At 37.1% G+C, this 25,597-nt stretch overlaps 1 protein-coding gene across 5 annotated transcripts in view; it reads left to right on the forward strand.

Moving 5' to 3' along the window:
* Positions 1–25,597, forward strand: part of TRPS1 (transcriptional repressor GATA binding 1) — a 255,059-nt gene that overhangs the window by 23,960 nt on the left and 205,502 nt on the right. For 3 of the 5 annotated variants that reach the window (XM_044245064.1, XM_044245068.1, XM_044245065.1), the window contains exons 2-3: positions 19,914–20,071; positions 23,277–24,205. In XM_044245064.1, the coding sequence (XP_044100999.1) occupies positions 20,035–20,071; positions 23,277–24,205 (966 nt within the window). In that variant the 5' untranslated portion in view covers positions 19,914–20,034. The remainder of the gene's footprint in view (positions 1–19,913; positions 20,072–23,276; positions 24,206–25,597) is intronic. The other 2 variants (XM_044245066.1, XM_044245067.1) reach the window with 2 other exon arrangements.

A 25,597-nucleotide genomic window follows, 5' to 3' on the forward strand; every position in this document is an offset into this window, starting at 1 on the left:
ATTAAAATTAATAAAGGCTTTTTTAAGAGATTAGAAGCTCAAGAGTATTTTCTCAACAATGACACATGAAATGTCATTCACTTTTTTTTTCTAGGGGAAATTATATTAAACCCTTGGGATTGCTTTTTATTTGATAGGAAAGAAGTCCCTACTGAGAGCACTAATCCTAAATTTTTTCTTGGCAATATGCTCTCAAATTATACATGGAATACATAATTCAAAAGTCCCATATTAGGGGCTTGCAGGATGTGTTGGTGAAATGACTAGAATTTCTCTGTTTGTAATATAAGTTTTCAAATAATGGAGGAAGTTCTAGAAATTATTTAAGAATTTCCAAAGTGAGATTGTCAGGGGGTTTGAATGATACCAGTTCTCCGAAACTTCTTTTTCATTTAGACCGTTCCCTCTTTATTTGTATTCTACAGTGAGTCACGGGCTCATATTTCAATTGTATTTCTGTCTTATTTATAATTATCCTATATATGTGTAGTATTTGGTAATACGTATATGCATACTTTAAACATGCTCATTCTTTAGACTTTGGAAATTAAGGAAATTGAATATAGAGCTTTTCATTTCCACATCACAGTTGTGTTTCAATGCTGAACTTCAGTAACTGGAAGCCATTTCTATATTCTGGTAATTTGATAACCCACTTTGAAATGTATTTGTTGAGCTCATTGTAATTCCATGTGTCTCTAATGAAAGGCATGTGAAGGTATGGGTTGAAAGAATTAACTGTGCTTAGTCCTCGCAGAGACCCTGCTGCCCGTTTTGGGCAATCTTTAACCTGGCACCCAGTCCTGTGCTTTGCTAAAATGGAGTTTTCCAAAATTTAAATGATGTCATGTTGGAAAGCGATGCCAAGAAACAATGTGGCAGTTTCTAAATTTTGTGAAGCTAAAATCCCTGGTTACAAGAAAGAGTACATGTCACAGATGAGTAGTTAGTAATGACTTCAGTTTAGCAGGAAAAGAGCAATTCCCATATGCTGATTCTAGTCTCATAACAAAGAATGTTATAGAAAGATTGCACAGTATTTAACAAGCTGTGAGTTAATGTGACAGTGTCAGTGGATCTAGTTCCAGAAGGATAATCACTTTACCATATTTCTTCAAAAATATTTTAAGTTATACAGAAAACTCGCTACAAATGAATCCAGACGGTTCCCACTGCACTCCACCCCCCCCTCCCTAAGTGAGGCAGTAACACTGAGTTTAGTTCAACAATTAAATTCTCGAGACTGCCTGATCCTAAGGGCCTAGATAGATAAATAAGTGTCGCTGTCAGGCTGAGCCTCAGAGGTCTACCTCCTGTCGGCTGGTGAGTGGGTATAAATGAGAATATCCTCCTGGAGTATTTGAGACTTAGGTTGTAGTACATCACTTTACCTCTCACGGAGAGCCACTCCCAGTGTGAGCCTAGACTACATTCTTCAATGTTTGTGGGCGCCTTAGATAAAGTCAAGAAAATGAAGTCGAGTTGCATTGCTTTCAGCTCCGTGGAGCATGTACTGTGGGCAGTCTTTGGTTTGATGGGTTGGTGGGTTGGTTATCCACCATTCATTTCCAAGGCCTTTCCCAAAGGCTTGGTCCCTTACGTGCATTCGTATTGGCACGATGATTTCCACGCCAGTATGAACTGTAACAAACTGGTGGATTTTAACTTTGAATCATAGGCTTGACTGGGTTCCCTTAAAGCTTAGAGCTCATGCTCATCGTTTTGGTGTTGCAAGGACTCTTAGAGGCAGGGCTGGGGAGCAGCAGGGGAGTGGGGAGAGGGCCTTATCTCTTTCAGTGATGTAGAAAAAAAAAAGTGCATATTCTCCATCATGAAAGAAGATAGCCTTTTTCAATTCCGAGAATATTGTTTTACCATCCCACTAAGGAGACTTGTCTCTGCTTTTCCAATGAACATATATAGTTGGGTATTCGGAGAGGGAGGTACATAAAATTAGCAATCCATCATGAAAAATTTCTACAAAATGTCTTTAATAAAGGCGGTTTTTTTCTTTGAAAGCAATTATGAGGTTGATAATTAAATGAGATGCAAATAAGATTATATTTAAATCCGAGTTCCCAGTCTTCCCATTGTTGAAGACATTCCCTGGGGACAGATTATGGAATGAAGGAGTTCTGGTACTTTAAATGCATATGCTACTGTTGCTGGGTATTGACTGCTTTAAGAAGTTAAGGGCTCCTCTTTTGTTAAAAAGACCATGGTTTTGTATCCAGTGTTTACCTCCTGAAGTAACAGGCAACACAGTCCACTGTCACTGTTTGATTTACCCTGTACTTTCCCTGTACAAACTTTGATTTAAAACGAAAAGCTCAGTGAATTTTTTGAAAAGTGAAAAAAACAGGAGAAATGTAATCAAATTCACTTTTCCCTCTTCTTTCCACCTAACAATGTGTGGCTGCCTTCTATTTTTATCTTTATTTTATTTTTATTTTTTCTAAAGATTTTATTTATTTATCTAAGAGAGAGAGAGAGAGTGAGTGTGAGACAGAGCATGAGCAGAGGGAGGGAGAAGGAGAAGCAGGCTCCCCATTGAGCATGGAGTCAGATGATGTGATGATGCCGGACTCCATTCAGGACTCAGTCCGGGGACCCCAGGATCATGACCTGAGCTGAAGGCAGAGCCTCAACCGAATGAGCCACCCAGGTGCCCCTGCCTTCTATTTTTAAATTATATAATGACAAAGAACTTACTTGAATTCCCAATAGATACTGGCATCTGGATGTCTTTCTTCATTCCACATATGAATGAATTGCCTACTCTGTGTGTCCCCACTAGAGCTTGTAGTTTGGTGGGGAAAGGGTGGGAAGTGTGCCAGGGAGTTCAGCTTACTGCCTTTCATAGTCTCTTCCAGTTTATGTTATCTTATGCCTTTAGTTTTGTGTTCTCCTCTCATTCCCTTTTAAAAAAGGGGCGCCTGGGTGGCTCAGTGGGTTAAAGCCTCTGCTTTCAGCTCAGGTCATGATCCCAGGCTTGTGGGTTCAAGCCCCGCATCGGGCTCTCTGCTCAGCGGGGAGCCTGCTTCCCCTCCTCTCTCTCTGCCTGTCTCTCTGCCTACTTGTGATCTCTGACTGTCAAATAAATAAATAAAATCTTAAAAAGAAAAAAAACAACAACTGTGAGGTAGACAAGTTATACACAGTATTATAGGAATTTAGATAATACAGATAAATTCAGAAAAGAGGCTAAAACCCTGGCGAGAACCTCTCCTGATTTGGGTTTATATGCTTCCGTAATCCTTTGAGTGTGTGTGTTACTGTGTGTATGTGTAAGTGTGAGCATTTCTCTTTTCTATTCTCTCATCCAACCTTGAAAAAGAGGCAGTTTTGCCAGAAGTTGATTTTGGAAGTACAAGGAGAACTCTGCCCACAACTTTTTGCAAGGCCTGTTACTTCAAACTTGATAACAGTGCCGCATATTTTGGCTAACCGTGCAGTGCTGGCGTGTGCCAAAGGTACCTTCGTGGCCTGAACCGAAATTCTCACATCAGGTTGTTCTTCTTTTGCTCACGTCGTCAGCCTCTCAGCCACAGAGTCTTAGCGCCATTGTTTGGGCACCAAGAGGACTAATCTCTTCCTCAAAGCCACCTGATTTTGGAGGGCTTCTACTATAAAAATGAATTCCATCTGGATGGGGAGCAGTTGGGAGACTTGAGTCATTACCAGGAAGGAGTGCTGAAGTGAAATCTTAGATGAGCCTTTAGTACTTAGAGCGGAGGCCTGCCAGGTGTTCCTCGGGGTATAGACCTGGCTTGAAATAAGGAGTTGCTGTTCTACTGAGGTCTTCCTGGCTATTTTACCTACTGGCTTGCATGGATCAGAGCGTCCTAGTTGGAGGATCAAGTTCTGAGTGAGCTCCTGTAGGGACTGGGAAGATCTGGAGTCATTTTGGAAGGCTTGCCTTTAAGTTACTTAGAAAAGCTTCATAAAATGCTTCAGGTCTAAGAACTCTGGAGATTAATGGTTTCAGCACAAACAGGGCTCAGATAAAATTCTAAGTACTGGCAGGCAGTTCAGAAACAAATGGGTGTCAGGTAGCTTAGTCAGTTGACTACCTATTCTTGCCTTTTCTGTAAGCTTCACTCAGCTTATTCACTAAATTTCAGTAACTTCAATAAATTCACTCAACCAATAGTTACCTATGCATTTATAGGTACTGTACCTGGTTATGAGACTATCAATATGAATGGCCACAAGAGAACTCTGGCCACCTAGGATTATGAGTATCGAAGCAGAGTAAGTAAAATATGATTAGGCATAACTTCAATTTGAGCTATGGAAGAATACAATGACACATCAATGCCTAAATAAGCCAGTTTCATTAATGTGTCATAAATTTATATCCGCACCCTATCCTTTCATGTGGATTAGTAAGATATCTTTGATTTAAAAAAAAAAATCCTTGCTTTTATGATCAGAGTTGATATATTAGATTTTTAAAAAATATATAATATCTGTTCATTTTTCACCTTTCTTCAGTATACACATCACATTACTTCTAGCCCAGTTTTCCTCATCTCTTTGATTTAGAAACTTCAGGTGGATTCCTGTTTTCCACAAGGACTCTAGCCTCATCCACTGGGATCCAGATTCTATCTTACTAATAACCTTTACACCACATATTTTAGTAACCCAGATTCTTCCCTGTCCCTTGACACATGTTTATATTGGAGGGCAACGCTTTGTTTGCCTTGCTCTTCTTTGCTGCTGTCCTTTCTTGTCCGCAGAGCTGTGCAATTCTTTCTTCTCCCCCAGGCTCATTTCCACTCTCCTCTGCCTTAAAAACTTGCACTGTTAGTGACCACATTACATTATTGTATTATGAGTGAAAGAAATAGTGGACATAATAATAGCACTCATAAAAATAATAGTAGATATTTAGGACTTACTCTTTGTCCTCTAGGGACTTTATTGTTTATCCTGCTGATTTCCGGGCAAAATCCTTTTATATCCTGTATTGTTACTGAGATATTTGCTGTAAACCTTATTTCTTTGACAGAAGGAGCTAGTATCTTAAGCAAGAATTTTCTCTTAAAATTTTTTTCTCCTTTTGATATTTGGCAACATTGTTATAAACATACTAGATGCTCAATAAATACATACAATATGGATGAATTAATTGACTAGAAATTTTGGTAGGAAATGCCCTTGCCTATAGTCAGAATGTATATATGATATTTGATGTTGCTTTGGTACTTGATTTTCCGACTTGATGTACAAGAATTCTTTTTAAACCATTAATATTCTATACTCACGACACAGTAGATAGGAACTTTACTGAGAATTAAATGTTCCAACTTTTGTTTGATAGTTTATTTAATATTATTAAGCTTTGGGAAGAGATCAGTTTTAAACAAGGTATATATAGGCACATACGTATTAATAATCTATAAATGAACATCAGTTAATTCAGAATATAATCATTATATTTCCAGGATTATAGGTAATTGCTTATGATAAGAAACTATAGTACTATTGGCACTGTCTTAAACAGTAAAAAAGAATGTATCAAAATCAGATCTCATTATTTTATCTTAATAAGGCTTTTCCCATTATGTAACTATGTAGAAATTTTACCCATAATCCAGTGGTGCAAAGTTTCTCTGAAGTTTGTACGTAGAGTGTGTGCAAAGTTTTGTGAACATATATGATAAATGAATTGTGTCATATTTTCAGGAAAATAAGGAATCTTCCACAGAATGAGTGCTTTAATCCTTTGTTGCAGAGAGCTGATGATTTTCACCAAGCAGCACTGAAATTGCTAACACCCTAGAACCTGTTTCAGTTCTGTCCAGAAGTCACATTCTCTCTTGAGAGAGAGCAAGCTCTTGGGTTTGCAAAATCAGTGAATCACCGAGTCACTCACACCCCTTCCCATGGCCAGCTTCTGCTGCCTTTCAGGTTATAGTCATTTCCCCCCCAGAACGCTTTCTTACGTGAAATCTAAATCAGGCCTCTCTGTGTTCTGTCAGCACCCCCCCCCCACCTCGGGCTGGACTGTAAACTCCCTGAGGGAGAGCTTCCTGTCTGCCTTCACAGGTGTATCCTCAGCGCCTTGCTTGATGCCCACAAAATCCTATATGGCTGAATGTATACATGTGATGTTGCAGTGGTCCCCCCCCCCCCCCCCCCCCGGCAACGCCATCCGTGGTTTCGCTTTCCGTGGTTTGTCGCCATGGCAACTGATCTGGACGCAGATGATCCTCCTCTGACGTAAGGTCGGAAGGTCGGTAATAGTCTAATGCTACGTCACCACGCCTACGTCATTCCCCTCACTGCCGCTCACCACGGAGGCATCGTATCGCATCATCACGAGAAGGGGGAGTCCGATGCAGTAGGCTATTTTGAGATGGTGACCACATTCAGGTAACTTTTATTACAGTATATTGTTAAAATTATTCTATTTAATTTTTAGTTACTGTCAATGTCTTATGGTGCCTAATTTATAAATTAACTTTATCACAATCATAGTTTAATAGACAGATCTATATAGGAAAAAAAACCCATAGTGTCTAGGGGTTTTAGGCACCCATTGGGGGTTAGAACATATCCCCCCAAGGAAAAGGGGGCCTACTATAATTTATTCTTGATTGTAAGTATCAGTTGTCATAGCATATGGTCAGTTTGGTAATAGGCATACAGAAATTAGAATTCAGTGCTGAACTCTGAGGGGTACTGATGCCAACAGATACGCTTAACTTTGACTTCTGGAAAAAAAAATTCTGATAGCAGCTTGTTTGGGCAATCATTTGTTTGTTTTTCATGATGATAAAGGGAAGGGTGCACAAGAAGGATAAACAATGGAACATGGCGACATGAGTAACTTTATTTTAAGTTACTGAATCAAACACTGAAGCGGTTCTTTTTCAGGTAGTATTCTTGGTCATCAGAAAATATTCTTGAATAGTGCAAAGTATTTCATGCCGTTTTTTTCACTGTGCATATACTGGACTGTAGGCATTACCTTCCAGAGTCTCCCTACTCTTTTAGCTCATTTGGACCATACTGATGATATTTTTATGAAGGAGAATTCCATTTTTATTTCCATAAGTCAGGGCGGCATCTTTCGGGACCTACAGTGTTTCCCACCCCCTCAGAATATGGGAAACACTTAACAGGCTACAATTTTCTTAGAGACTTCTGTAATGTTTCACTTTTAATGTAATTTGTTCTGGTTCAGCATTAAAATGAGGCTTTCTTAATGTTATAACAAGATTAAAAAGTACCGTCTGTTACTCCTGTGATACGTTAAGTTTTTCATGAAGTCATTGTAGTGATAGTATTTTATTTTCTGAATAGCACCCTGATTTATGGTCTAAGTAAACAATGCATCATTTGCAACTATGAGGATGATATTAACCAGGTATCAGTTTTATTTGTTCAGGTGAACTCTGCACTAATCTAAGTAAATAACTAAGTAAAACTGTTACTATGAAATGCTGTGAAACAAAAAGTTTAACAGAATAATGTAAGCAGTTAATTTTAAATAATCCTGTACAGGGTCCCTGTTTTCTGGGCACTGTGCCACTCCTTTCACAAACACCTTTGCCTATCCATGCGTATCCTTGATAACTGTAGTCAGCAGTTAAATGCATGGCGCATTCGGGCATTGACATCCGGAACACATACAACATCTATAGGTGTGGGGCTGGCCAATCCGTTCTTGCTCTGTTTAAACCAAAGGCCCTAAGCTTGTTCAGGTGACAGTTATTTTTGGACTATGTGGTTCTCTTTGAGGAATTAGCTCCGTGAAATAGTGTTAAATTATTAGATCAAACAAACCTGTAACCTACAAAACAAATGCTAAATGCCACACGAGATAGTTTTCAGAAATCGTATTGTCACGTGTCTCTGTTGATGTTTGTGTGCTGCTGCCCATTCATTTTTAGAAGCTGTGTAATTATAGAAGCCAGAGTCTTAAGAAAATATTAACTAGGTGGAAAGTTTAAAATGGATAGAATTTTACCTATTAACTTGCCTTCTTCATGCAAGGTGAGAAACACCATCATTATTTGATGTGTGAGATGGAGTACTTTATTACATAGAGAATCGCTGTCATAGATGAAGGTAGAATCAGCCACGCTTCATTTAAAGACAGCATTTAATCAGAGCAGAGACAAACCATGAGAGACTCTTGGCTCCAGGAAACAAGCTGTGGGTGACGGAAAGGAAGGTGGGTGGGGGTATGGGGTAACTGGGTGATGGGCATTACAGAGGGCATGTGATGTGGTGAGCGCTGTATGTTACATGCAACTAATGAATCATTGAACAGTACATCAAGAATTAATGATGTACTGCGTGTTGTCTAATTGAATTTAAATAAAATAAAATAAACAAGCATTTACTTAGCCTTATAAAAACACTCAAAATTTAGGAAGAAGCCATAGTGTTATTTTATGAGCTATTTTTCATCAGTTTCATTCAGTCTTCTAAGATAAGCAGGTTCCTTTCATTTTCTCATTTGTAAAATAAAGCTAATCAATTTCTTGCAGACTTTCAGTGAGGCCTAACGAGAGAATTATAGAAGTCAAAAATCAAACGGCTTGTACAGGACAGGGGCCCAGTTAGTTCTCTTCTACCTTCACCCAGATTGCAGTCCACATGATACAGTGTTTCCTAATGATCCATTTAATAACACTCATCTTCTACCACCACCTCCCCCGCGGCCACCAGAGTCCCTGACAGAGCTCCTGTCCCCTACCTTCTTGTCTATTACCTTCTTCCTTCCTAGGGTGCCTGTTTTTGCATCTGATCTCTTTTTAAACCTTTTACCCTTTCCCGTTTCTCTTGTGCAGAACTTCTTTTCTTCTCATCTCATCACTCTTTCATTCTCTTTCCTAACACCTTATTGCCTCCTTCTGCACATTTGGCCCTTTGTGCCCTGCAGCCTGGCCTGAGTAACCAAGGACTTCCTCCTGCTCCATTGAATTGCTTGCATTGGCCCATCAGACCAGAACAGCTAAAAGATTTCTTCTCAGTGTATTCCTGCGTGGTCCCTGCAGAGCCCCTGCTGTTTCACTGAAAAATCACACACGTGCACACAAACATGAACTTTCTAGCTGGAAAATGCACAGATCGTAAGTCTCTGGCTCAGTGAATTATTACAAAATAAATGCTCTGTGTAACTCTCTCTCATGTCAAGAGATAGAAATTGCTGGTACTATATAAGCTCCCTTTGCCAGTACCCTAGTGTCCCCTCCTGTTCTCTGTGCTCTTCCATTCCCTAGGAATTAATCACTCTCCTGACTGATTCTGACACTTTAGATTGGCTTTGCTTCTTTTTAAACTTTGCATGCATTAAAGTATAACACCCTTATGCATCAAAAGAATGCATTCTCTTGTGTCTGACATCTTACTCAACATCGTGTACGTGAAATTCATCCATGTTGTTGTATTTGTTTGTTTTTATTAAAATCTACTATTCCATTGTATGGCTGTGCATTCCGTTGTATAGTCATACTACAAGTTTTTAATCTATTCTGTTGAGGTACATTTGGATTGTTTCCAGTTTTGACAGTTCAAATGATGATGCTATGAGCATTCTTGTGAATTGAACTTCTTTTTTAAATTTTTTAAGTAGGCTCCCTACCCAGCTTGAGCCCAGTGTAGGCCTTGAACTCATGACCCTGAGATCAAGACCTGAGCTGAGATCAAGACCTGAGCTGAGATCAGGAGTAGGATATGTAACTGACTGAGCCACCCAGGTGCCCCCTGAATTGAACTTTTAAATTAAACTTCTGGTTTTATGTCATTCCAGATGCTTTAAGTTGCTAGGAGTCTGATCCAAATGTTTGAGACTTTTCTGTATTCTTTTATTTCCCAAGCCTGTTCCTTTAAAATACAAACTTTTATTTATTTTTTATGCATGATGCTATTAGTACAGAATATTTTAAATTTTGGAACGTTAGAGAATACATGATGAAAAATTTTGTAAATCACATTTGTATCTATAAATGCACGAGGTTATAGCAAATACAGGTTCCCCTCACTATCTGAAAGTAGATTGTTCCTATGAAAACTATTCTATTTTCAAAGTTTGCATTATGCCATTTCACTTTTAGAAAAGACCTTCACTAAAACAGTAATGGCTTTTTTTGTGAAAGTGAAAATTATCTTCTGATTTTTTTTTGTTGTTATCAAAAACAAGTACTAATATAGCTCTTTTTTAAAAACAAAGCAATATAATGAGAACCTTTGGAAAGCAGAAGATACCTGTATTATTATATAGTTAATAAATGTATTAAGTACCATGTGGCATTCATGTACAGAATAAATAATCATGCAGGTAAATGAACTTATAAAAATTCATTTTACTGATTACAGAAACATCATTATGTAGAGTACACTTTTTTTTTAAGTGAACCTTCCTCTAACTGTAATTCAGTCCTCAAATTGTGCATAAGGTTATGCAGACATATATAGAACCCAAATCAAATCAATGTAATTGTGAGTCACTTTTTTTTTTTTTTTTAAGATTTTATTTATTTGACAGAGAGAGTGAGCAAGCACAAGCAGGGGGAGCAGCAGAGGGAGGGTGAGTCACAGTTCTGAAAATTAAATTTAATTCTTCTCACTACTTATGCATTTATTACTGTATGTCCATGGATCCAGAGCTGTGAATGATATCTGGTTCTTTTTTAGCCTAAATAAAGACAAAATTAATGCCACTAGTCCTTGAATGTCATGATTTAGTTTGGTATTAATTATGCTGATGATACAACGTTAGCATTTTTTTAGCTTTTATTCTCTCAAGCCTATTTAATGTCAAGAGATTCTGGTCTTCCTTCATGAGATAAGCAATATGCAGAAATTTCTAAGTGTGCTAACATTGTACCTGTCCCTGAGAACTTTTGCGAGTGCTTACTCCGTACTAAGCTAGTCTCAGTGGGGAGGGCCATATTAGTGTCACTTGATTTTTTAAAAAACTCATATGTCCCCTGCGACAGTATGCTGCTTTATTTTCCGCCAGTAACCATTATCATACAGTGGCGTTGTTAGTGATGGCAATGTGTTCTAGCCTTAGATGTTTTTCACTTGGAAAAAGTTTGAGAATTTTTGATAACATAGAGATATTTAAATATATGAATTATATATCAGTATTTTGAGTAAAATAATCAGATACGGGAATGGATATATATTAATATTGTTAATTAACATTTTAGTATTAACATATGAACACTAACAATATTAATAAAGATAGTTTCTGATCTGGAGAGCTTCATAACCTAGTGGGGTAGCTGAAACATAAACACATAGTTGCAGTGTGATGTGGCATGTACCTTAAAAGGAGCTTTACGTGAATTGCCGTGGATGGTAGTGGAGAAGACTCACTTTGCTTGGGGGAATTGTAGAGGGCTTTGAGAAGTAAATCCATTTGGAGACTTGTGTAATTTATTACCTTAAGTGATGTGCTAGGTGTCAAGAGGCAAATCCAAAAGTTAGGATAACCTACTAGTCCATAAGATTACCAGGAAGGTTGCATATTCACTTGAAACAATTATAGAACCTGTCAAGTACAATTGATGGCTGTCTTTATGAAATGGTGTATTTTTAGATTGTGTTCTCTAGTTCTTAAAGTGCTGTCACTTTTGTATCTACGAATGCATTGCTTAGCTGTTGTTCATAAACACTAAAGAGTTTATGAGAAACGTAATGGGAAACCAGGTGGTCTAGCAAGGCTTTTGACTTCTTCAGACTCCGTTCTTCATGGGCCGGGTCTATGAACCAAGCAAGTGATTTGACATTTCTAAATCTTAGTTACTTCATCTGTAAAATGTGAAAACAATAGTATCTTACTTAGTAAACTCTTGGCACAGTGCCTGGTTCTTAGTAACAATAACATAATACATTTTTGTTATTCACTAAAAATTCACGTTATACCGTACATCAACATTCACAATTGTGAGTCTTAAAAAAAAAAGGTCTGATTCTGACTTTTGATTTCTTTCAACATTCAATTAGATTTTGAAGGAATGTTTTGTAGAATACCTGAATCTGGAATTATATCTATATTTTTCCCTTACTCTGTTGTGACAGGTGTCCACAACAAGATTGAGGGAGAAAAGAAATTACTAATTGGGGTTCACGTGGTAAAAATCTTTTCTAAAAGTGTGTGTGTGTGTGTGTGTGTTTAGATGGATTCTGGAACATATATTGAGCTTGAATTTGAAGATTGACTGGTTACCTATACAAGAATATTTCATGAGTGAGCAAATTTTTGCTTTCACTAATTCTACAGCCCCACACATAATATCGAATCAGTATTCTTTCTCTCTTGGTGCCTGTGTAATGGAGGAGCTTTGGGGCCCAGGCGTAACCTGGGTATAGGGTCATCCTCTCAGACTCAGACCTCAGTATGACCTCACCACTATGTTTGCTGTAGACTTAAATTTTTAACTTGTAATTAATTCCCTGTTTCAGATTTACTTTGGCATCTACCTAGCCTGGCTTCATTCTTAAATTTATTTTTAATCTTTTGTTTTGATATTTGGTGGTAGGGGGGAATGCAGTAACCATAAAACAAAATCCTAAAGCCCATAAAACTAGAGCCGGGACTTGTAAGAGTGAGTTAGGGAAGCCCTATATACTTAATTTCTCTTCTGCACTACCCAGAACCATTGAGCCAGATTGGCATTAATGTATACTATAAAAAGATGCAGTCATAGAGTGGGTCCACCCTGAACACTGTTTACTGACTATGGTCTGGGCATTGGCTTTCTGTCTTTTATTATGTGTACACGTGAGTCTGCAGGTAGAGATTGGACTGAGTTGGGAGGAATGGGATTTACTAATGACCGGAGAGGAGGATGTGGGCTAGACCCATTCTCCCAGAAATCTGTAAGTGATTGAAAACTACTGATTTTAACTATATGAACCTTAGGTCCCTTAGTTCAATCCTGGGTCTCTCTCTAACCTCTTTCTGCATGCTATATTCCATGAAACTCTTTGCTGTATTTTGGTTCCTGAACAAATTTGGTTCAGATAAAACTGAAGTTATTATAAATGAATGACACAAATCTAGTGGACAGAGTATAGTGTGTTAAATGGGTCACCTTAGTGAACATTAGAAATAATACCTGTAAAAAAAATTAGGACTTCTTTATGCGATGGTATCTGTATAAACTATTAAGCTCTAAGATAACATTGGGCTTATACCCATCTGTGTTGATGCGTGTATAATTTGGACATCTGAGATCATATTGTACATAGATGTTTATCTTCTGCCTTTTCGACTCAGTGTTCTATCATGGCTGTAATCCTCTGCCATTACACAATCTTTTAAAATACTGATTCTAAATCTTTCATGATAATGGATCCTGATCTTCTTTTACTGTTGCTTGCCATGCTGGGGAGAATAAAAAAACAAAAACAGAAACAAAACACGCCCTTCAAAATGATCAGATCAAAGCATCTTCGTTTTCTTGCCAAGTTGATGAAGAAATACTGCTTTGCTTAAAAAATATCATATATGTTTTGAAATAAATAGTTTTCTTCTTGCTGTGGATACCCAATCTCATTTGGCTTTATGTCACATAATGCCATTTACCAACAAAACTAATGTTGTGTGGCACACAGTGGGAGATGTTGCTCTAGACAGTAATTTTCAAAGAAGAAATTTCAATCCAAATTGAACAGACACCACCACTGCACAACCCCTAGGACTTTTTAGAGCTGTAACTGCTAATGTACAATGTGGATCTATGAGAGGTTATATAAAGTATACAGTTTACACTAAACTTAATTTGACCAAGAAACCTCCTTACTATATTTCCTTTTTTGAAACCAGTATCATGGGAAGAACATAGAGAAGATTCATAGAACATAGAGAAAATTCTTGAATTTTTGAATTCAAAAATTGAATTTTTGAATTTTGAATTTTTGAATTCTATGAATTCTTGAGTTCATAGAACATAGAGAAAATTCTTGAATTTCTTTTTATCTTAAACGTGACTATAATAAAATCCCAGACAGAGCCTAGCTAAACTTAGGGTGAGCATAGATAGAATGTCCTGAAATAATGGTTTATTCAAAAAGAAGTTCTTATAGCTGAAGGTTTCTAAGCCTGTTATCTACCCAAATTATGAAGGGATTCTGGGTGTACCTCTTCTTTTTTTCGTTCAGAAAACTTTTCTCATTCTAAGAGTCAGGAAGAAGTGGCTTAACTTGTTCTATCGGGAGTTGCTTTCAGGTATAGAATTTTAAAAAATCATCTTCCTATGGGAACATTCAGTATACTCAACAAAAGACAAAAATGGTTCCAACCTGTGTGTGAATATAATATATTTTTATCAGAAGGGAAGATGATGCTGAATTGGCTACATGAAGCAGTCAGCACCTACTACGTTGGTATTTAACCACATTTGACGTTATTAGTCTGTATTCATTACACGTTGTGAAAGACATCCATCAGGTCTGTTTAATTTAATGTTTAATGTTTAATTTAAATGGACTTTTCAAAGTCATATAGAACAAAGATCCCTGACTGCTTGGGATTTACACATACTAAACTGTCCTCTGAACTTACTTCTAATTCCCTTTCATGGGCTGTATGTTTGCTGATTCCTCATGATATTTGTGCCTTACCCATTGGACATCCCTACTTGCTGCTTGGACCTTGGATGGGTGAGTCCTTTGGAGTGGTTTCCTGCAGTACCCCGGAGATAAGCAGAGTGATTTACTGGTTTTGCGAGCGAGACGAGTTAAGGATGGTGCAAATTACTTCCCTTCACTTTGACTGTTTAACATACATATATTTAACACATACCTGTTATATGTAACGTGTGTGTTGAATATTACAGTGTGTTAAACTTATGTGTAACACACAAACATGTTTCCTCTCTCTATGTATACGTATATATACGCACACATACACACACACATATGACTGTATAAGCTCTCAATATACCTTCACAATATTTGTTTTAATCTTGGCACTCTTAAAAAAATCAACAAAAACTTTGCTTAATACACTCAGCTGATCAATGCTGTGAATACGGTGAGCATTCCTACTGAATCTTCATGGTATGCATTTATTAGATTCACTGTACTATATATGCATGTTAATTTACCAAGTGGATTGGCAGTGATTGACACAGATTTCTTATGGGAGAACTGAGACAAATGTTAGCCAGTTTTATTGCTGGGTTTTGTGAATAATTGAGATTTTCTTTTCTATTGAATAACAGTGGAAAACAGGTAAAGCAACATCGATATACTACAGTTGTACCTTTACTATATAAAGATGTTTTTCAGCATCCAAATGCTGGAAAGTCAAAGGCATTTCTGCAAATCTTGACACTCATTATTTTTGTTATCAGTAGAAATCTAATTTACATACAAATAAAATGTCAATTCCCATCACAACCATCAAGATAAATAGATGCATTTATATTTTTCCATGAGCTAGTCTTTTTGAACTTACGGGCTGTGTTTGGCTCTTTGCCCATCAACCAGGTGAAATATTCTAAGTTTAGCAAGGAAGAGGGATGAAGTTACGCCCAACCCATACACACATGCAAAATCATACTGGCCTGTTTGAACCAACAGTTGTCATTGTATGTTATTTTAATTGGGTTTGTGTGTGTGTGTGTGCGTGTGTGTGTGTGTTTTACCCCCTTTGAGAGGAACGAAAACAAAAGGAAACACAACATACCTGCGAGGAAACAAATGATAACGTTTCTTAATTTGCTTAGTGAAATTGTGACCTTATTCAAAGCAGAGTTTTTAATACATTTGCCTTTCAACTGTTATGAAAGCAAAAATAATCAATTCCCCTTTCCTTTTGATAACTCATGATGCATACTGGTTTTATTTTTTTTTTTGCTTTAATTAGGGAAATAGGTGCACACTTCATTTTCTTTCACATATATTCATAGTGTTTTCTTTTTTGTTGTTATTTTCGTCTTTTTTTAAGATTTATCTATTTTGGGAGTGAGGGGCAAAGAGGAGGGAGAGAGAGAATCTCAAGCAGACTCCCTACTGAGCATGGAGCCCGAATAATGGGCTCAGTCTTGTGACCCTGAGATCATGACCTGAGTCGAAATCAAGCGTTGGACCCTTAACCAACTAAGCCACGCTGGTACCCTTCTACCATTTGAATTAAACTTCAATTTTCTGCTAAAAGTAAAATGGTTAACGAAATACTTTCTCTAAGATGTGTATTGGTATGTGGAGACTCATTACCAGGCCATCTCTTTTTACTTAGACCAGTACATTTGAAATGAGATATTTGAAATATAGAGAGCAAAGCTCGATGAAATAAAAGCCTAATAAAATGTGTTTGGGCCAACATCAAAACTCTTTGAAAGAGGATATCTAAATAATGTGCATTTTATCTCAGAGAGTCTTGGGTTAGTCTAGTGTCCAGATGACTATTAATGGGCTTTGGGCTCTGAAGCAGATGTTAAGAGAAGTGATCATTTTGGATTAATTTGATGTGAATTAATAAGAGATTTATTTGATGGGAGTTGTTTGAAGGTGATGACATTTAAATCTCAGCAGGATTTAAGATATCCAAAAATACCTTTAAAGATTCAGGAACAGTCAATTCAGAGAGAGCAAATTAAATAGACATGGGTAGCAAAGACCAGGATCTGACATTAGGTTTATGAAGTTTGAAGCAGTTTACAAAAAAAGCAACCTACCATTGAAGTATTGCTCTGGAATCTGAAGAAACAGAAAACATTTAAACTCCTTCAGCAATTCTTGGGTTTATGATTTGGATAAACAATGTTCTCTTGCATTTTATAGTTCACTTAAGCAATCTGATTTTGATCTGTATATATGGAGTAGACAGGATTCAAGGCTTTTTTTTTTTTAACCCAATGAGCAAAGACATATGTTCTTTAAAACTGAACTTTATATGTTGTTCATATGGAAGCTATCTAGTTTGCTATAGGCCCCAAACTTGACCTTCCTTTTATTTTGCTATCACTTGCTTAATTCTTTAGATTCTTTGTGAGGGACCTCTGATCAAAAGAAACAATTTACTATTTTTTTCTTTTCTTTTAATTTTTTTAATAAAACCTACATGAAATGTGTAATTAATAACTCGGTACTCCTAGGTTGTTGATACAAACAAGCACGGAAGAAGCATATATTAAGGAGAAGACTACCATGTCTTTCCTTTTGTGTTAAGCTTTGATTTCAAACACTTGAAAGTTTTATTATCTGGAAAAACAATAAGAAAATGTCATCTGGTATTATATATTATGATGACAAGAACTGCTACTTATAATAAAAATCATACTCAGCAGGATTTGAGACTGAGGTTAAATTATACGGCCTTGCTCCCTTAACTTTTTAGTCTTATTAAGGTTCATTTTTTCCATCCATCTCTCTCTGTCTATTGAGAAGGAATCAGTCAATTGGAAGTGCACTCAATTGAAATGGTATTTGGAAAGATACTCCAAAGATTTATTTATTTATTAAATTTGAGAAAGAAGGGCTCCTTATAATATTTTTCTTTTCTTTTTAAAGGTACCCTTCTTTGCTCTTAAATGAATGACTAGTGATAAAACTACAGTCCTCTCACTAGGTGTTTGGCATGTACTTGTGCTGGCTGTACATTTATTGAATGAATGAATGTTGGAGGAAATGAGTAATTGATTGAATGGTAAACTTCAGCGGTATTTATGCCTTCCTTAGTTATTGATGGTTTCATATTTTATAATCTTTTAGGGAAATTGGATTAAGTTTTCCTAAGGTAAGACTATAGTGCCTAACCCATTAACCAGAACCATTATAGGATCTTAGAGGTGTGAGGAAGTTTCGAAATCATGTATTACAGTTCTCTCGTGAATAAGAACAGAGGCTCAGAGAAGTCAAGGGACTGGCCCTTGATTATATCAGCCACTGACAGGAAGCAGGGCCAGAAACTCTACATGTGGTTGCTGCACCGTTCATCCTTCCTTTGTTTAGGATCAAGATGCTACAAAGAACATAGGAATTTATATCTCTTACCTTCAAGGAGTTTCTCATCTAATGGAAATAAGTTCCTCTAAATTGCACTGGCTCTGGATGTATGTGTGATCTCAGCTCTCTTTTTAAATTACTGTAATAGTTGATTCTTTTGATTGAGTAATTCATTTGATTAGCTATAGCAAAATTCTTTGGAGCAAGTATATGTATAAATACATATACATACATATGAAATAAAACTAAATCATTAATGGTTAATTCAAAATATCTAGATATTAATAGAACACTCAGCTTTCTTTTGCTGTGAAGATGCCATTCTGAAAACATGAGTCACAGTTTTCTATAGAAAAGGGATTTTTTTTTCTTACAGGTTTAAGCATTTTAATCAGTGAGATAAAATAGTTACCAGAATGATATTTTAAGCACTAATGCTGATTATTTCCACTGTCTAATACTGAAAATAGAAATAATGCAGTGTCCTACTATTTCTTATAATACACTTTTTTTTTTAAAGCTAGGAAATACAAAGAATGCCTTTAGATTTGTTTTAATGTAGGAAAAAATAATGTAAAAATTTGGATTTTTGCAAATGGAATGTCTTACATCTCGGTAATGAAAAGAAATACAAATAGTGCATTTTTTAGGAAGCTAAGCACGTTTTAACCTGCCTAACTATCTTGACACATGATGCATATTCCCGTTACATCGGCTGTTAGAGGAGCATTCGCGTGCTAGAGGCGCGGGAATGCTCGCCATCTCCCCCTCATCCACCCTCTGTCCCCCAGGTCAGTTTTTTTTTGTCTCACAATTGAACAGAGGACTAAAGTTTGCAGTTTTGAGTCTCGTAGTTCCCACTTAGATTCTTCAGTTCCTCCTTATCCGCTTCACTTTCAGCCCCATTATCCAGTCTTTATAGTGGACCTGCTGTAAACTGGCATTTTGAACTTCTTTTCATAGTCAGTGTGAGGGAGATTGCTATTACATAGTTAAATAAAGACGTTTTCAAATAGAGTTCCCCAAACACTCCTTGATGGCGATTATCTAATTATTTTATGACCATCTTTGCAATATCTGGCTCAATACTTTCTTTTTCTTTAAGGTTTTTGTTTTGTTTTGTTTTGTTTTGCTTTGTTTTAATTTGAGAGAGCAAGCGAGGGAGAGCATGAGCAGGGGCAGAGGCAGAGGGAGAAGCAGAAGCACACTCCCCACCAAGCAGGGAGCTCAGGGCAGGGCTCAGTCCCAGGACTCTGGGATCATGACCTGAGCCTAAGACAGGCTTAACCAACTGAGCCATCCAGGTGCCCCTGCCTTAATAATTTCATTCAGATAATGCAGGTGATGGGATAATGATGGTTTAAAGCTGGTTCAGTCACCATTGTATGAACTTTTTATCAAGAGCGAAAAATAGAAGATTAATAAAACTAGCTGAGAAGATAGCCCATATTACAGTGCGTAATGTTTCTGTAAGTTGGGAAGGCTTATGTAGATCCCAATTCTTGATGGCATTGCAATAATTCTTTTCTCATCTGCATGGTATACACTGCACTATGAGTTTGGAAGAGATTCACAATGCATACCACTTCTTGTCTTCAGCTGTGACTATATATCAGTAGGTACACCTGGTATCTTTTCCAGAAACATGTCCCCTCTGTGTTTACTAATTAAGATCATCTATCCCCACCTCAGTGTAGGTAAGTATTCTGGTCGTTAGGGTTTGGGAACTTTAGAGGTTAAATCGTACATCACGGTCTATTGTGACAATGACTTCTGTAATCTTTTATATCATGTTCCTCCCTTTCCTGCTGTTTTATTAGAACCCAGGGGAGGGAAGAGCTTGCTCAAGGTTTGCTCGTGCATTCAGTAGGTGTCTTTGAAGCAGCCTGTGGTGCTGGCGTATTAATGTATTTTAGGTGTGATACGTTAAAGCATATTTATGTCATTTAGGAAGGAAAATTTTTTTTTGTTTTGTTTTGCAGATGTACAGATCAGCTCTCAAAATGTCTTCTGTGTCTTCCGAGCGTCTTCTAAGACAATTGCATTAGCCTCCTGCTAGTTGACTAATAGAATTAATAATTGTAAAAAGCACTCTAAAGCCACATGCCTTATGAAGTCAATGCTGGGTATGATTTTACAAGTATGTGATCTATTTTTTCAAGTGAAAATGTTAACTGGAAAAGTTCTTGGCACACAGTAAAACATCGTGCAATCTGTTATTTGTCTTAAAGATAATAACTTGGGGGTGGCTATAGTCTTACGATATCTAACTTATGACTTGTTAGGGGGGTTTCTTCCACTTAGAAGTACTGCAAATGTGCTTATATTTACATAATATGTCATTCTGAAAAATTATGGTGATATAATTCCCATAAAATTATTTTTCTATAACAACTTCAAAGTATAGTCAACTAAATTAACCAGGATTTTTTTTTTTAAAGAAGCTAAAAAGAACATGCCCCTTCCACTCATAACAAAAAAGAAAACACAAATGACCTTTCTGATACTTCTTTGAAGTTTTAGCAGTTTGACAGTCTTTGCGATGTATATTTTTAAGGCTGTATTCGGGATAAGGAGTCAGTGAGTCATATGGGTTCTCAAGGTCTGTTCTTGGTTGAAGAGGGAATTGAAATTTGAAAAGATGATGATTTAATTAAATCGTATTTTCTCTTAGTTGCTCCTTCAGTACCTTTTAAACTATGACCTATTTTCTGCATAACAATAAATCAGCAAGGTCTAATTCTTTTGTTCTGAAAAGCAAGTTACATTTTTCAATATTAACGTATTTATGACTATTCACTTCTAAGTATTTTATCTTCGTTCCTTGCTATGTAAAATGTTGCTGTTTTTGTAATCACCTTGACATTAATAAATGGGCAGAAACCATTTTTCTCTTCACTTTAATGGAAAGATAACCTCAGTGAATTGGATTCTTTCATTTTCATTTCTTTATGAACCTTGCCTTTCATATAGATTTTGTCTTTTTCTGTGTAACGTTATTTGTTTCATTTTGGTGCACTATCATTAGGGTTTATTTACAGTGAGAAAAAAATGTTAAAATACAAATGACATGGTTATTCAGTATTTGTCCGAAAAGATTAAATTGCAATGATTACTAAAGACTTTATGTGTAATAGAAAAAACAAACAGGAAATTCTGGAGGGAAAGGCAAGAGGTGCTATAGACAAATCATCACAGTTTTATGTGTAGTAATGACTGATACTCTATAAACTAGAATGTAGGCCAAGTGAAGAATAGCTTTTTTTTTTTTTTAAACTCAGACTCCTCTTGTATTTTAAATGATAACTTCTTAAACTTCCCTTTTATTATTTTTGCTTTCATTTTTAGTTTTCCTTTTGTTGACTACTAGTAAAATTGCCCTCCACTCTTCTGTGTGTAGGTGCAGGTTCCCAAGTTCAGTGCTTCTGACAAAGGACTAGCTGTCTTCCAAAACATTGACATCAACAAATGAGACATTGAAATGCAAACGTTAAAAAAGAAAGAAGTTAACCAGTGTTTCTTTTTCTTTCTTTCTTTCTTCTTCTTCTTCTTCTTTTTTTTTTCTTTTTCTTTATCTAACAAGGGTTACCTAGCTGAGTTTGTTTTAGGACCTATTGGTAGTGACACCAAGGTGAAGACCATATTCCCTCCCCACTCCCTGCCTTGGTCAGACAGGTGTTGACATTACCTCAAGAGCATCACTTGGACTTGAAACTTCAGTCCTCCATGCTAAACTGTTTGTGTGGTGGTTGTTCCAAGAGGAACATAATACATATTCTATTTATATTTGATGACTATGACAGGAAGGAAAGTGTACTTTCTAAAGCACCGTTATATTTTTTGACATTATTTAGTAAAGTGAATTTTTACCTTGGAAATAATCCTTTATACTCAACGAGGGTATTATTTTGGTTCAGTGATTCATATTACAAGAATTTTGCTTGACCAGCTCTTTGGAAATGCAAGTACACCCATCTGTCCAAGCCAGTGTGGCGTCTCAGCACCTGTGAGAAATTATAGATGAAAACACTTAAAACCTGTGATTAATTTGGATTTTCTCAGGACATTGTGGGAAATCATGGTGTAACTAACTGTTAAATCTGCCCTTGTGGCAGAGTCGACCAGTGAAGAAGCCTTGACCTATTAGTCAGTCACAGGTGGATTTTCCTAAGTGACGTTTAGGTGACAACTCACACAGCTCTTGCAGTTTTTCAGCTGGGGGATTAACAAACATGAGCCCTGACCCTCAGTTCTCCATTAAACCTCTGTGACTGCCCTTTTTTTACTGACACAACGTAAATTGTTTCTTATATCCTTGTACTGAAATTCTGATTCATTAGACTCCACTGGAGGAATCTGTCACAGTACTCTTACTTTGACCGTGCTCATTGATGCCATGAACTTGAGAGGCATAGTTGAGCCAGTGAGCTCATGAGTGAGCCATGATGGGAAGCTAGTATTTTGCCATGCTGAGCTATGAAATGACAACGTCGTATGGTTCAATTTAATATTGTCCTTTGGTCATCTTCCAGTCTGCTCCTGCTGGTGGGATTGGTACTGTCTCCACCTGACTGGGCGTGAGAACCCAGGATTTATTTACATTAGCCATCATGTTTGATAGTGTCCCAGCACAACATGGTCCAGTCCCTCTCATGTGCCCCAGGTCCTCCTCCTGACTTACAGACAAGCTCTCCAAATGGGGCTTAAAGAAATTTATCGGTACGACAGAGATGAAACATTTGCTATTCTCTATTCCTGAAAGTAATAGGGCAGTTTTCATGTTGTTTATAACATGCTATTTCTGTCTTTTGACTATGAGGATATTTTGGGTGAAACTATTTATCTTAGTTGCACAGTGTGTAACAATATTGAGTTCAATTTTTTTATTTATATACATATATACATAGCATATAAATAAACATGGAATATATATTCTATAAACATAAGTGTGTATATATTTTATAAACATAGTATGTGTTCATATTATATAATATAAGGTTTATAAATAAGCATGTATCGTCAATTATAACTGAAGAAAGTGAGCAAAAAATATAATTGGCAAACAAGAATAAAGGAAAGATAGAGCTAGTAATAATCAATATTTTGATATTTATAAGACCATTTAAAAACAGTAAATGAGCCACTCTATGACAAAAATAATTCTGAGTGTAAATATTTGCTTTAGTCTCTGTTTTTTGTTATTTTTAAAACATTTTTTCCCTAGAGAAACTTTTTTATGTGCACCTTATAAAGCCTTGAATAGAATAAGTAAAACACTCTAGATTAGATCACATATCTGTAGCTTTCAAATAACCTTGCATGTCCTTTTCCTTGCGTTTTTACAGATATGGTCCGGAAAAAGAACCCCCCTCTGAGAAACGTTGCTAGTGAAGGCGAGGGCCAGAGCCTGGAGCCTATAGGTACAGAAAGCAAGGTATCTGGAAAGAACAAAGAATTTTCTGCAGATCAGATGTCAGAAAATACGGATCAGAGTGATGCTGCAGAACTGAATAACAAGGAGGAACATAGCTCTCATGGCCAAGATCCATCCTCTAGCAGCAAGAAGGGCTTAAAAAGCTCAGTCCTGAGCGAGAAGGCTGGCTTCAATTATGAAAGCCCCAGCAAAGGAGGAAACCTTCCCTCGCATCCACATGATGAGGTGACAGATAGAAATATGTTGGCTTTCTCATCTCCAGCTGCTGGGGGAGTCTGTGAGCCCTTGAAGTCTCCTCAGAGAGCGGAGGCAGATGACCCTCAAGATATGGCCTGCACCCCATCAGGGGACTCGTTGGAGACAAAGGAAGATCATAAGATGTCACCAAAGGCTACCGAGGAAACAGGGCAAGCGCAGAGTGGTCAAGCCAATTGTCAAGACTCAAGCCCAGTTTCAGTGGCCTCCAAAAACCCACAAGTGCCTTCAGATGGGGGTGTAAGACTGAATAAATCCAAAACTGACTTACTGGTAAATGACATCCCAGACCCGGCACCTCTGTCTCCAGAGCTTCAGGACTTTAAATGCAATATCTGTGGATATGGTTACTATGGCAATGACCCCACAGATCTGATTAAGCACTTCCGAAAGTATCACTTAGGACTGCATAACCGCACCAGGCAGGATGCTGAGCTGGACAGCAAAATCTTGGCCCTTCATAACATGGTGCAGTTCAGCCATTCCAAAGACTTCCAGAAGGTCAACCGTTCTGTGCTCTCTGGTGTGCTGCAGGACATCAATTCTTCAAGGCCTGTTTTACTAAATGGGACCTATGATGTGCAGGTTGGTGCCCGTGTGCTGTTATCTCTTCATACAGGAAAAGCAGTTAGTCAAGAAATGGGAATTCGTACATGTGTGTTAAAATCAAGCTCCCAGTACCAGAGGGGTGGCCTGTGAGATTCAGCAGGACAGATGGACAGACTCCATAGCTGTTTCATGCAAATGTGTAATCAGAGGCATCTTTCATCTCTTATCATGGAAAATAATCTCAGTATTTCTACTAGGTTGGGAAAAGTCTTTTCATGGGATTAGCTAGGCTTCATATTTCTGGAAATATTTCATGGTAATTTGATGTTTTCCCAGTCTTCCAAAAATGGCACTAATCTTTATGGTTCCACATGATGGTAGTTTATGCTTTGTTCTAGTTTTAGACTAGAAATCTTTCGCTGTCCTCTTTCCTTCAGTGAGTATCTTTCCTGTATCTGGCATTAGGATTTGGTTTTTATATTCAGCCTGACATCCAACTGGACTAGATTTGGGTCATACTGAAGCGTTGAGGAGATAAACTCCAGAAAAAGGAACGTAATTGCATGTGAAAATTTGGAAATAAAAGTTTACATTGATTATAAAGAGGTCAATGCGATTGTAAGTACTAGGGACACCAGAATGACCTTGGTGCAGGCCAGTAAAGCATTCTTTTCTGCATTTAGGGAAAATAGTAATTTATGAAAGCATTTAGCAGTAATTTAGATTTCTGGTTTTATTAAAAGTGACATACCTTTTTGATCTACTCTTCTGTCTTCAGTGTATGGTATATGTAAAATAAAAAAAAAATCTACCATTTCAAATAGAATGAAATGCAGAACTGACTCTAAAGAAATGTATTCGTTTCATTTTGGCAGTTTTAGCATAGTCGAAGCTCATGGTCAGCTTGAGAAAGTATATTACTTTCTGTTACAGTCTGTAGATTTTTATTGTATTATTTGGCCAGGGGATTTCAAAACATATTAGGTGTAATATTAACCTTCTTTAGGAATGATTAGAAGAAGTACCAGAGAACTAATGAAATTACATCATACTTATTTGACCTCCCCAATCCCTTAAAATATCAGTCATTTTTATCAATTCAATAGCTCTGGCACATTTGCTGTAGACCTCTCTGTTGACCTGGTGCCAGTTAAGAAAGGCAGGCAAAGGAATTATAAAACAGGTAGTGAACATATTTTGCAGTCCTTGTAAAAAGAATCAGAGGAGAAATTTCCAGGCCTTTAAAAATGTCAGAACTGCAATCTTATCACTTTAAGGGAGATAGAAAGAACTCTTAAAAAGCCAGCTTCATCTTTGTAGAGCTCTCTTAAAAATTCCATCTTACTTTGTGAATTTCCACAAATAGAATTATTTCTGTGGAGCAGCAAATTAAGCCAACATAGTTATTATGCATGAAAGCTGCATGCT

The sequence above is a fragment of the Neovison vison genome, chromosome 4, assembly GCF_020171115.1.
Source record: "Neovison vison isolate M4711 chromosome 4, ASM_NN_V1, whole genome shotgun sequence".
Lineage (NCBI taxonomy): Eukaryota > Metazoa > Chordata > Mammalia > Carnivora > Mustelidae > Neogale > Neogale vison.